Raw genomic sequence first — 12,072 nt, forward strand, 5'->3', positions numbered from 1 at the left:
TAAAATTATGCTGAAAATCATTCAAAAGTGGTTGCAGCAGTACATCAACAGGGAACTGTCAGAAATTCCAGCCGGATTTAGAAGAGGCCACGGAATCAGGGTTATCATTGCAGATGTCAGATGGATATTGACTGAAACAGAGAATACCAGAAAAGATGTTTACCTGTGTTTCAATGACTACGCAAAGGCATTTGGCTGTGTGGATCATAACAAATTTTGGATAACATTGCAAAGAATGGGAAATTTGGAACACTTAATTGTGCTCTTGTAGAACCTGTGCATAGATCAAGAGGCAGTCTTTCAAACAGAACAAAAGAATACTGCATGATTAAAAATAAAGAAAGGTATGTGTCGGGTTTGTATCCTTTCATCATACTTATGCAATGTGCATCCTGAGCAAATAATCCAAGAAGACGGACTATATGAAGAAGAATGCAGCATCAGGATTGGAGGAAGACTCATTAACAACTTGCGATATGCAGATGACACAACTTTGCTGAATGTGGAGAGGACTTGAAGCACTTATTGATGAAGATCAAAGACACAGCCTTCAGTATGGATTACACCTCAGCTAAAGGAAAACAAGAATCCTCACAACTGGACCAATAAGCAACATCATGATAAATAAAGGAAAGATCGAAGTTGTAAAGGATTTCATTTTACTTGGATCCGCAATCAACACCCATGGAAGCAGGAGCCAAAAAATCAAAAGACACATTGCATTGGGCAAATCTGCTGCAAAAGACCTTTTTAAAGTGTTAAAAGCAAAGGTATCACTTTAAGGACTAAGGTGCACCTAACATAAGCCATGCTATTTTCAGTCATATCATATGCATGTGAAAGCTGGAAGATGAATATAGAAAACCTAAGAAGAATTTTTTTTTAAGAAGAATTGATGCCTTCGAATTATATAGTTCACAAAGAATGCTGGATATACTATGGACTGCCAGAAGAACAAAAGATCTGTCTTGGAAGAAGTACAGCCAGAATGCTTGTTAGAAACAAGAATGGTGAGACTTTGTCTCGCATAATTGGACAGATATATTATTAGGAGGGGCCGGTCCCTGGAGAAGGACATCTTACTTCCTAAAACGGAGGGTCAGAGAAAAAAGGGAAAGATCCTCAACAAGATGGCTTGACACAGTGGCTACAACCATGGGCTCAAGCATAACAATGATTGTGGGGGTGCACAGGATAGGGCAGTGTTTCATTCTATTGTACACAGGCTCACTGTGAGTCAGAACTGGCTGGAAGGCACCTAACCACAACAACAATGCTATAACTGAAGAGTATTTAATACTATTCTGCTAATTCAAACAAATGCAATATAATGACAAAGAAAGGTTGCATAAGTATTTTAATGTCAAAAACAAATGTGTCATTATTTGTGGATAAGCTTTTGGAGGTGCAGAGCTCTCAAATCTGTGAATATGCAGCCATGTGTGAGTCCTAAATTGATCCATTTCTGTAAATCCCCTAGGGGAGTTGTTCCCAAAGTTTAGCTGTGCTTGATAAGATTCACTTGGGGGCTTACTAAAACACAAGTGGCTGGGACTCACCCCTGCAGTTTCAGACTCAGTAGATCTGGGGTGCAGGCCAAAGATTTGCATTTGTAACAAGCTCCCAGGTGGCATTGATGCTGCTGGTCCAGGGACCACACTTTCAGAGCTACAGTTCTTGTCTGTGTCTTTGGTGATTGCTGACTTCTTTCACTCTCAGCCTTCATCGAGGATACACTGGATTTCAGATAGCAACATGGAAGGCCTTGGGTGCCCTGGCTCTTTCTGCTATAATGACTTTCCCCAGAAAGTACAGGGAAATGCACCAGGCAGACAATGCCTAACTGACATCTCGGGAGACCAAAGATGGGTTGCTTTAGGGGCCCTGGGAGCTAATTTAAAGTTTTCAGCACCTCAGGGGTTGAATTCTAGAGCATCTTACTAAATAATTTTTTCTATGGCCATTCTACTCTTTACACAATTCAGCTCCCTTGGGGAAAAGAGAGAATAATAGGAAACTTTCTGTCAATTTGGTCTCCCTGAAGGTCATTGTGGAAAGAGGTGAATTTCTTTCTTCTAATTATTCCTTCCTTATCTAGTATGTTCAAACACTTGCAGTCAACAAGATCTTTCTCCTGGAGATTAAAACAAGTTCCATCATCTTCCTTTAATGTAGTCTCCCAGGACCCCACATGCTCCTTAAGGTATTGCTGATAACTCTTGTCTCTCTTTAACAAGGTTTAATTTCAAAGTTGAGCGTTTCTCCCTAAGGGATGTGTTCATGCTCCAAGAGCTGTCAGTAGGCTCAACCCTCAAAACTCTATTGTGACAAAAATGAAATGTATTTTGGTTAAGCAATCTTCGGCAGGCCTATGGGTCACCTGAAATCCCCTGTACCTTGGAAACTGAATAAGGTCCCTGTTTCAAGAAAGCAATTACAGTCATTAGTAACTTTGCTGCTGAAAAATCAAGCACTTTGAAGGCTGGAAATGTTCCTTAGACTTTATTGAGCACATGAGGTCACTGCAGACCTCAGGGAGAGTGACTGTGATGGAAGAAGAAAGACTCCAGATGAGGTTGGTTGAGGAGAAAGAGAACAGTGTGGAAACGCAAATGCAAGTGCAGATCAAATATTTAAACATTTGGTGTAACACCCAAAGGGAGATATGGGGTGAAGAGTGAGTCTTATTTACATTGAAAGATATGGGAGTGTGTTTAACTACATTGGAAATTATAATCTTGCATGCAGACATTGAGATATACAGGATAAGGAAGGGATAAGTGATAAAGTACCTAAAACATTAGGAACGGATGGGATCCAAAGCACAGGTGGATATTTTGAAGAGATGTTCATAGGTAAAATAATTGTGCACAAAATTATTTAATTACAGTGGTGGCTAATGTCGTGATAGATAGGTATATCCAATGAGAGCAATGTCTGGTGGGGGCCCTACAACTGAGAACTGAAGAATCATGGGTAGGATTCAGCCAAGCATCATCTTGTCTTTCTAACTCTTGACTCTTTAAGCAGAAATTTCTCCCTTTATCTGCGCAATTAATTGATTATACTGCCACAAGTGCAAACTGACAAACAACAAACCAAGATATTTGACCTCTGAAATAATACCACCAGTGAGGTATTCTGTAGTCTCCTCTAACTCAATCTTTGCAATAATAAACTGATATTTTATCTTCCCTTAAATGTTGCTTTTCCTAATTTTCCTGTCTCCTAGAAAGTTAAAGTCATCAACTCCTGCACCATCTGGAACACTGGCTCTTAACTGGGACTATTTTGCACCCTAGCGGAAAATTGGTAATGCATGGACACATTTCTGTTGTCACAGCCAAGGAGTAGAGTGTTGGCATGCAGTGGGTAGAGGCCGCGGATTGCTGTTAAACACCCTAATGCACAGGACAGTCCCCCACAACAACGAATTATCCAGTCTAAAATGTCGGTAGTGCAGAGGCTGAGAAACTCTGGTCTAGACTGTTGAGGAACAATATTAAAAACATTGTCTAAAATATCCCAGCCATTTTCTATTATTTTATCATGGTATTGAAAATGTTACCTAAAATAAATCTCACAGTCTTTCTCCATTGTTTGATGCTACCTCATTTTTTTCATAGCACTTTCCCCAATTCAAAACTTTTTTTATTGGTTTTCTTTCTCCCTACTGTAATGTAAGCTACATAAGGACAGGAATATTTTGATTCACAACTTTGTCACCAACACCAAAACATAGTGGATTCTCAATAAATATTCCTTCTATAAAATGAGTACGTTAATAAATCTCCTGGAAGCCTAAGATTGAAAATAAGACAAATAGGACAGATATTTTCCCCACTCTACTTAAATGTTTACAAATACTCTAATTTTTTTTTCCCAAATGCTCTTAGGAAGCAGCCCCAATGATAAGTGCATTTTAGTTATCAAGTCTTACAGGATAAATTCAGAACTTCTGGGGTTGTTTTAATAAATCATTCAATATAAAAGAACAGAGAGCATGAGGGTACTCTTCTTATCTACTTTCTTCCTATACATTCATGGAAAGGAGATAGGTACTGGAGGTGACCAAGAAAACAATCTAAAATATTGTTTTACGAAATATTTATGGAATCTTTTTGACAGGACCTGGAGAACTGCCTGACTTCTGTGTCACTGGGGATGCTGCATGTTCCATGAAGTCTAAGAGTCCTCTGATCAAATGGTCTCTGTCTTTGTAGTACATGACTCTCTAAAACTAGATTGCGGTGACAATTCTGCAACTAAATAAATTGACTTAAACCATTGGATTACAAAAATGGATGGATTTCATGCTATGTAAATTATACCTCAATAAAACTTTTTAAAAATAAATTCTCAGGAAGTTTTCCATGGAATTATTCAAGGTGAGCTGAAAATATTCCTTTTTTTTTTATAACAGTTTCTACTACATATCAGTATTACTATGCTCCCACTCTGAATTGAAATCTTTCTTTCTTTCTTTCTTTGTGTATATCTCTTTGGTCTCCTTCTCAATTTGTACACACACACACACACACAAAAGTTGCCTTCAAGCCCCTTCCAATTCATAGCAACCCTATAGGACAGAGTAGAACTGCCGCATAGTGTTTCCAGGGAGGTCTTGGTGGATTCAAGCTGCTGACCTTTTGGTTAGCAGCCATAGTTCTTAACCACTACACCTCCAAAACCAAAAAAACGATGACAGTGGGTTTGGTTTTTGGTTTTGGAGGTGTAGCGGTTAAGAGCTATGGCTGCTAACCAAAATATTGGCAGTTTCAATCCACCAAGAGTTCCTTGGAAACACTATGGGGCAGTTCTACTCTGTCCTATAGGGTTGCTATGAATTGGAAGTGACTTGAAGGCAATGGGACTACACCTCCAGGTTTTCCAATTTGTACAGACTAGGTAATAAATATTTGATTAAACTTAATGGAATCAAAGTGAATTGGAGCCATATAGAACAAGTCTTTTCTCACTAACAAATTATGACTTTTTAGTAAATTGTTCCTTTCTTCTTGTTTTAGCTTTGTTTTGGTCCCAAAGTCCCTAGTTCCTCTCACTATTCCCTTAATACCCCTCACTGTCTTTATCAGCTGTCTCAGTTTTTCTTCCCATAGAAGCAGATACTCAGCCAATGATTCAAGTACAAGCAACTTAATTGAAGGAGTAAGGAATATGGATGAGAGAGAGGAGAAGAGACACAGGGAAGAAAACACATCCAATAAAGTATGTATTAAGTCAGCTACCACAGTGAGTGAGCAGAGTTTTCACCCTGTGGGAAAATTTTGGAAAATGTGCAAAACCCACGCTCAGAATGTTTCCAGGTAAGGTGGTATATCCCGCAACTGTCAATGAAGGCTGCCCCTGGAGATCCATAGCCACCAGTCACTTCTGCCACCATATGTTGGCCAAAGTAGGTTCCAGTCAGTGCTGTCCACTGGCAGTCAGACTGGTCTGCAATAGAGGTGGTGAGAGGATGCCAGGAATGTGGGAGGAGCATTGACAGCATCTACTACTCTATCTTTCACTGGGCAGACTCAATTCTACCCATATTCTTCTCCTCAAAAAATGAAGTTCTGAATACATTCCACAAGTGTGTAACTACGATTCCTGAGGACACCTCCAGAGAGTCCAAGACAATTAAACCTGTGTAGGAACAACTCTTATTCCATTATATTCATTACTACGTGTTTTAGAATATTTGGGAGTATATCTTAAAACTGACATAATGAGACATAAAGGTAAAATAAAATAAAGAACAGGAGAAAGTTAAAAAAAAACTGGAAGAAAGAACAAAGGAAGGAAGTAAAGAAGCAAGGAAGGACCATAAAGAGTGAATCAACATCTCAGATTATTCTAGACAGCATATTACTATGAATCATCTGAAAACTCATCTACCCAAACTAGATTCCCACCCTTCAAGTTGAAAACCACATCCTTGTTAGGACTGATAGTAAATTTAGGAATATGAACTCAATGATAGGTTGCCAGGTTTGAGTCCCTTTCAGTCTCAGACTTTTCTTCAGAAAAATAGGGAAAATGAGATCATGTATCAAAGAAATGTTGCCATGGTTAAATGGAATTATGTGTAAAGCAATAAGCACATTTTAGATGTGGCAAGAACTTGGTCATGACTATCGTATGATTTCAATTTTATTTCTTTCAGGGAAAAACACATAAACAAATTAAGGTGAAAAGCATCAATGTTTGAGAGATTAACCTTTGGTTAAACCATATCACTACTTGACGTGACAAATACTGCATATCTAAGGTTGGTATTTTCATGAATGGCTCTAAGAAAGCTGACCAAACAAAGAACTTTATGGACAGCATATAGGAAAAAAGAGTCAAAAGTAATTCCTAAGGAAGAGTTAAGGAAAAATGGTACAATAACAAATAAAAATGAAAGTCATAGGTGGTTAGGGATAGAGGAAATGACGCATGTCTTTTGGGGAAGAAAAAAGAATCAGGGCATTTGCTTTGGAGACAACTGGATGCATTAAGCCCTGAGACAAGTTACCATCATGGACAACAGGCTGCTCTAGAAAGGAGCTTTCCCAGGGCTCCCTTCACTTCCTTGTTCCTTAGGCTGTAGATGAAAGGGTTCAACATGGGAGTGACCACAGTATATATCACTGAGGCAATAGAGCTCTTCTGAGAAGAATGGGTCACAGCAGAACTCAGGTAGACACCAATGCCTGTCCCATAGAACAATGAGACGACAGAGAGGTGAGACCCACAGGTGGAAAATGCCTTATACTTGCCCCCAGCAGAGGACACCCTCGTTAAGGAGGAGACAATCTGAGAGTAAGAGAAGAGGATCCCTGTGAAGGGAAACACACTCAGCAGGGCAGTCAACACATATAAGAAGATGTTATTGATGAGGGTGTCAGAGCAGGCCACTTTGATAATCTGAGACAGTTCACAAAAGAAATGTGGAATTTCAGTGCCTATATAGAACTTCAGCCTTGTTATCAGTAGAATATGAAGCAGAGCGACCCAGAAAATGATGACCCAAGACATCAGAACCAACAAGACACAGAGCTGGGCATTCATGATGAGCATGTAGTGCAGGGGGTGACAGATGGCCACAAATCGGTCATAGGCCATAATGGTCAGGAGAAAATTTTCCAGTCCAGCAAAAATCGTGAAGAAATACACCTGAGTGAGGCATCCTATGTAGGAGATGTCTTTGCTCTGAGTCTGGATGTTCACCAGCATCTTTGGGACCGTGGTGGTGATGAAACAGATGTCAACAAAGGACAGGTTGGAGAGGAAGAAGTACATGGGGGTGTAGAGGCGGGCGTCAGAGCTGACAGCCAGAATGATGAACAGGTTCCCAAGCACAGTGACCAGGTACGTGGACAGGAAGAGTCCAAAGAAGAGGGGCTGAAGTTCAGGATCCTCTGAGAGGCCCAGCAGAAGGAATTCTGAAACTTTTGTTTGGTTTTCTGCTTCCATGTAGCTAGTGTGTAGGCTGGAGAAGGTAAAAGCAACATTGAATCAATTGCCAACTGGCATCTCCGCTAGTCATCCCATTTATAATACCACCTGTGTTTTGACATGGAGTCCTTCCAATGACAGTGACTCTTTCAGTTAGTTGCAGGTAGCCCTTTTCCATTCTAAATGTGTATAATTATTCAGACACTTTAACTTAGCAGAAACCTCTCTCTTTTTAGCTTCTATCCACTGTTTAGATAATTCTTCTATTTGAATCTACACACATAAAACAATTTCTTCTTTGATATGACCCTTCCAAGTTAATTGGAAACATATTATGTGAATTTGCAGGTATTTTTTTTTTTCTTTTCCCTGATAAATCCCATACCTCCTTCATTCTGGTAGCTGTATGTTAGTGATTAAATGTCATCTGAGTTGAAATTCATGTCTTAAATGTTACCTGGCACATCCTTTCAATGTGACAGTTAACTCTTGGTGCCTTAGTTTTTTCTTGTTTAAAAATCTGGTTATTACTGTTACCTTCTTTGTGAAGTTTAGAAATGCCTCTGTGAACAGGAGTTTCTCAATTAATAACACCAAAAAAAAAAAAAAATCAAAACCAAACTCATTGCCACTGAGTTGATTCAGACATGTAGTGGCACTATTGGACACAGTAGAACTGCTCTATGGTGTTTCTAAGGCTATAATCTTTACAGAAGAAGATTGGCACATCTTTCCCCCATGGAGCAGATGGTGGGTTCAAACTACCTATCTTTTGATTAACATCTGAGCGCTTAACCATTGCACCTCCAGGACTCCCAATTCACTATAGCTATTATTCTTATTACTAATCTGTTCCCTTTATGACAATTATTTTAGATATATTATTCTTCCAAGCTATAGTATAAAGCTGTGATTACAAAAATGAGTGTTTGAATCATATGTCCTGTGATAGAATATTGGCTTTTCCAACTTCCTATATGACCATGAGAAATTTATTTAATCTCTCTTAGCTGCGGATACTTCACTTCTCCAGTGGATGTAATAAATAGTCCCTACATAATGAGGGAGAATGAGGGATAATAAATAGTCCCTACATAATGAGGGATATCATTTCTGATGTCAGATGGATCCTGGTTGAAAGCAGAGAATACCAGAAGGATGTTTACCTGTGTTTTATGGACTATGCAAAGGTATTCGACTGGGTGGATCATAACAAATTATAGATAACATTGCAACGAATGGGAATTCCAGAACACTTAATTGTGCTCATGAAGAACCTTTAGATAGATCAAGAGGCAGTTCGGACAGAACAAGGGGATACTGACTGGTTTAAAGGAAAGGCATACAGCAGGGTTGTATCCTTTTGCCATACCTATTCAAACTGTATGTTGAGCAAATAATCCGAGAAGCTGGACTCAATGAAGAAAAATGGGGCATCAGGATTGGAGGAAGACTCACTAACAACCTACATTATGCAGATAATACGACCTTGCTTGCTATAAAGTGAAAAGGAATTGAGGCGCTTACTAATGAAGATCAAAGACCACAGCCTTCAGTATGGATTGCACCTTAACATAAAGAAAACAAAAATCCTCAGAACTGGACCAATGAGCAACATCATGATAAAGAGAGAAAAGATTGAAGTTGTCAAGGATTTCATTTTACTTGGATCCACCGTAAACACCCATGGAAACAGCAGTCAAGAAATCAAAAGATGCATTGCATTAGGCAAATCTGCTGCAAAGGACCTCCTTAAAGTATTGAAAAGCAAAGATGTCACCTTGAAGACTAAGGTACACCTGACCCAAGCCATGGCATTTTCAATTGCATCATATGCATGTGAAAGCTGGACAATGAATAAGGAAGACTGAAGAAAAATTGATGCCTTTGAATTGTGGTGTTGGTGAAGAATATTGAATATACCATGGACTGCCAAAAGAAGGGACAAATCTGTCTTAGAAGAAGTACAACCAGAATGCTCCTTAGAAGCAAGGATGACGAGACTGCGTCTTACACATTTTGGACATGTTGTCAGGAGTGATCAGTCCCTGGGGAAGGACATCATGCTTGACGAAGTACAGGGTCAGCCGAAAAGAGGAAGACCCTCAATGAGGTGGATTGACGCAGTGGCTGCAACAGTGAACTCAAACATAACAAGGATTGTAAGGATGGCACAGGACTGGGCATTGTTTCCTTCTGTTGTGCATAGGGTCTCTATGAGTCAGAACTGACGTGACGGCACCCAACAACAAAAACAACATAATGAAATTGATGAGCGAATTAAATGAGATGATGCATGTCATTTTTCTAGTGTGGTTCCTAGAATGTACTGTACCTACTTGGTAATTGTGAGCTTCTGTTTTTGTCATCACAATAAATCTGTATTGCGTGTCTATCATTTATCAATATTCCCTTTATACTGGGCCATCCATCAAGCAAGGATGAAATTGTGATGACTACAAACACAATAGGTCTGTTACCTCTTTTAATCTCCACGCAGCTCTTCCAATTTGTGAAGATCCCTATGGCTCCCTATTCCAGAAATCAGCTGCCAGATGGATTCTTCCAAGAAGAGGAAAGGCCATGTGGATTCTGTAAATAAGAGGAAGAAATAAATTCACATGACCATTCAAATCAAATAAAAGACATGTGTGTGCTCATGTGCACATGCTCTTGAATGAGGATTTGTTGTATTAAAATCAGAGGAGTTAATTAGAAGGAATACAATGGATAGAATAGATTAAAATTATTAAAAGCTACTATAGAGCAAATCATGCTAAGGAAATTACTCCTGGATACCCTTTTAGCTCAGTAATAAAGTTATTCGTGAGGTTCTCCCTTCAGCCAAAGATTAGACAGGCCCATAAAAAACAAAAGGAGACCAGGGCCAGGATGACAAGGCAGGAGGGAACAGGAAAGCTGGTAATAGGGAACCCACGGTTCAGAAGGGAAGAGTGTTGCCATGTCCTGGGGTTGGCAACCAACGTCACAAAACAAGTGTACTAACTGTTAAATGAGAAGCTAGCTTGTTCTCTAAACCTTCATCTAAAGTATGATAAAAAAAAAAGAAAATTAAAAGTCAAAATTATGTTTGAAAATAAATATTTCCTTTTTACATAAAAGAAAAATAGTTGGTTTTGTCCATGCATAAAGAATGAAAATTAATTTGAAAGAGAAAAAAAATCATTGAGGATATATTATTTAGTCTGGGCAGATGAGTAGGAAAGGCTTCTCTGAAATAGGATTATTTGAACTGAAGAGGAAGAATAGGTAATCGTCTTTCAGAGGAAGTAGGGAAAAGACAAGCACGAGGGACTGAGCAAACAGAAGGCTTGGTTCCCTGTCGGGCACTGAGCTTGGTAGTGGAAGAGGTTGCAGAGGCCAGTGAGATGGAGAGCAGAGACTGAGGGCTCAGAAGGACAGAGCTTGTGAGGCCTACAAATAAAACATCCACTACTATTCTTTAACCTGCCTCTAATGTGGGTAATTTTATGTTTACTTGTGAGTCAAAGGGTGTGACTTTGTGTGCCTACCATTGCCTTAACCATATACAGAATGGCTGTTTTAAATCCACAGCCAACAGGATAAGCTACATAAAATAGTAAAATATCTGTGCTAAACTCATGAATAATTCAAGGCAATTAATCCCACTTTAACCTTTCTCCTGAACATTTAAGATGAGAAAAGGAAATGGGCCTGAGTACTAAAACCTCAGAAATAATTATAACACTTTTAGATGATATCGTAGACAGTAAGGAGAAATAGCATTAAAAAAATAGAACTTTTAAGCACTATCAGTAAGAAATATTTAGAAACTAAGAGCTTTTCGTTTGGAGAAAAAAAATAGGGAATATGTAGAAAAACTCTGTCAGGCATTAGAAACAAGACAGATAATATCTCCCGTATAACAGATGTTCATCCAGTAGGTAATGGATAAATTCCTGGATATAGGAAATCTGAGAGCAATCTACAATTTATAAAAGAGTGTGAAGAAGCAATGTTTGGTGAGAGAGACAAGATAAAATGTTAAAACTGGTTGAGTCAGAGGTTCTCTGGAAAATTATACATTCAAGAAATGGCCATTTCCAACTCTCTTCCTTGGAGAGAGGCTCTAGATTTCAGAAAGACAAAAACAAAAACAAAAACAGAATGAGGTCTGAAAAAGACTGGCTGCAATGGAAACTAAAGTAGTTTCAAAGTACCGGGAGTCCACTCTTTCTGATGGTACTGCTGAAGCTGTTTCCCCTCTCCATGGCCTGTCTCTGTGAAGCTCAATTTAGTTTTCACCAAGGCTGGGATCAAATATTTACAGGGTGAGGCAATGAGGACATGTTTAAAGTTTCCAGAGCCTCAAGGGTCGAATCTCAGAGCTCTTCATTAAATAAATTGTTCTATTGTCTTTTCTCTCTCTAAACAATTCAGTTCCCTTGGGTAATAAGAAGATAAAGTAGAAAATTTTCTGCCAATTTTGTCCCTTTGTAGCTATGGGAGTAGGGGTGGGAGGGTGAGATGGATTTATTTATTTCCTTCAAGGAGAAATTCTTCTATCTTTAGTTTGGTTTTAAAGTAACAAGCTGTCCCCTGAGAAAAGCTTAACTTCTACAAGGAACCAAACCTAGGAACCAT

At 39.0% G+C, this 12,072-nt stretch overlaps 1 protein-coding gene across 1 annotated transcript; it reads right to left on the reverse strand.

Moving 5' to 3' along the window:
* Window positions 1–6,525: 6,525 nt before the first annotated feature.
* LOC126074031 (olfactory receptor 7D4-like) lies at window positions 6,526–7,464 on the reverse strand. The gene has a single exon (XM_049881375.1). The coding sequence runs from the start codon at window positions 7,462–7,464 to the stop codon at window positions 6,526–6,528; it is 939 nt and encodes a 312-aa protein (XP_049737332.1).
* Window positions 7,465–12,072: the final 4,608 nt, after the last annotated feature.

This window comes from Elephas maximus, chromosome 3, assembly GCF_024166365.1.
Source record: "Elephas maximus indicus isolate mEleMax1 chromosome 3, mEleMax1 primary haplotype, whole genome shotgun sequence".
Lineage (NCBI taxonomy): Eukaryota > Metazoa > Chordata > Mammalia > Proboscidea > Elephantidae > Elephas > Elephas maximus.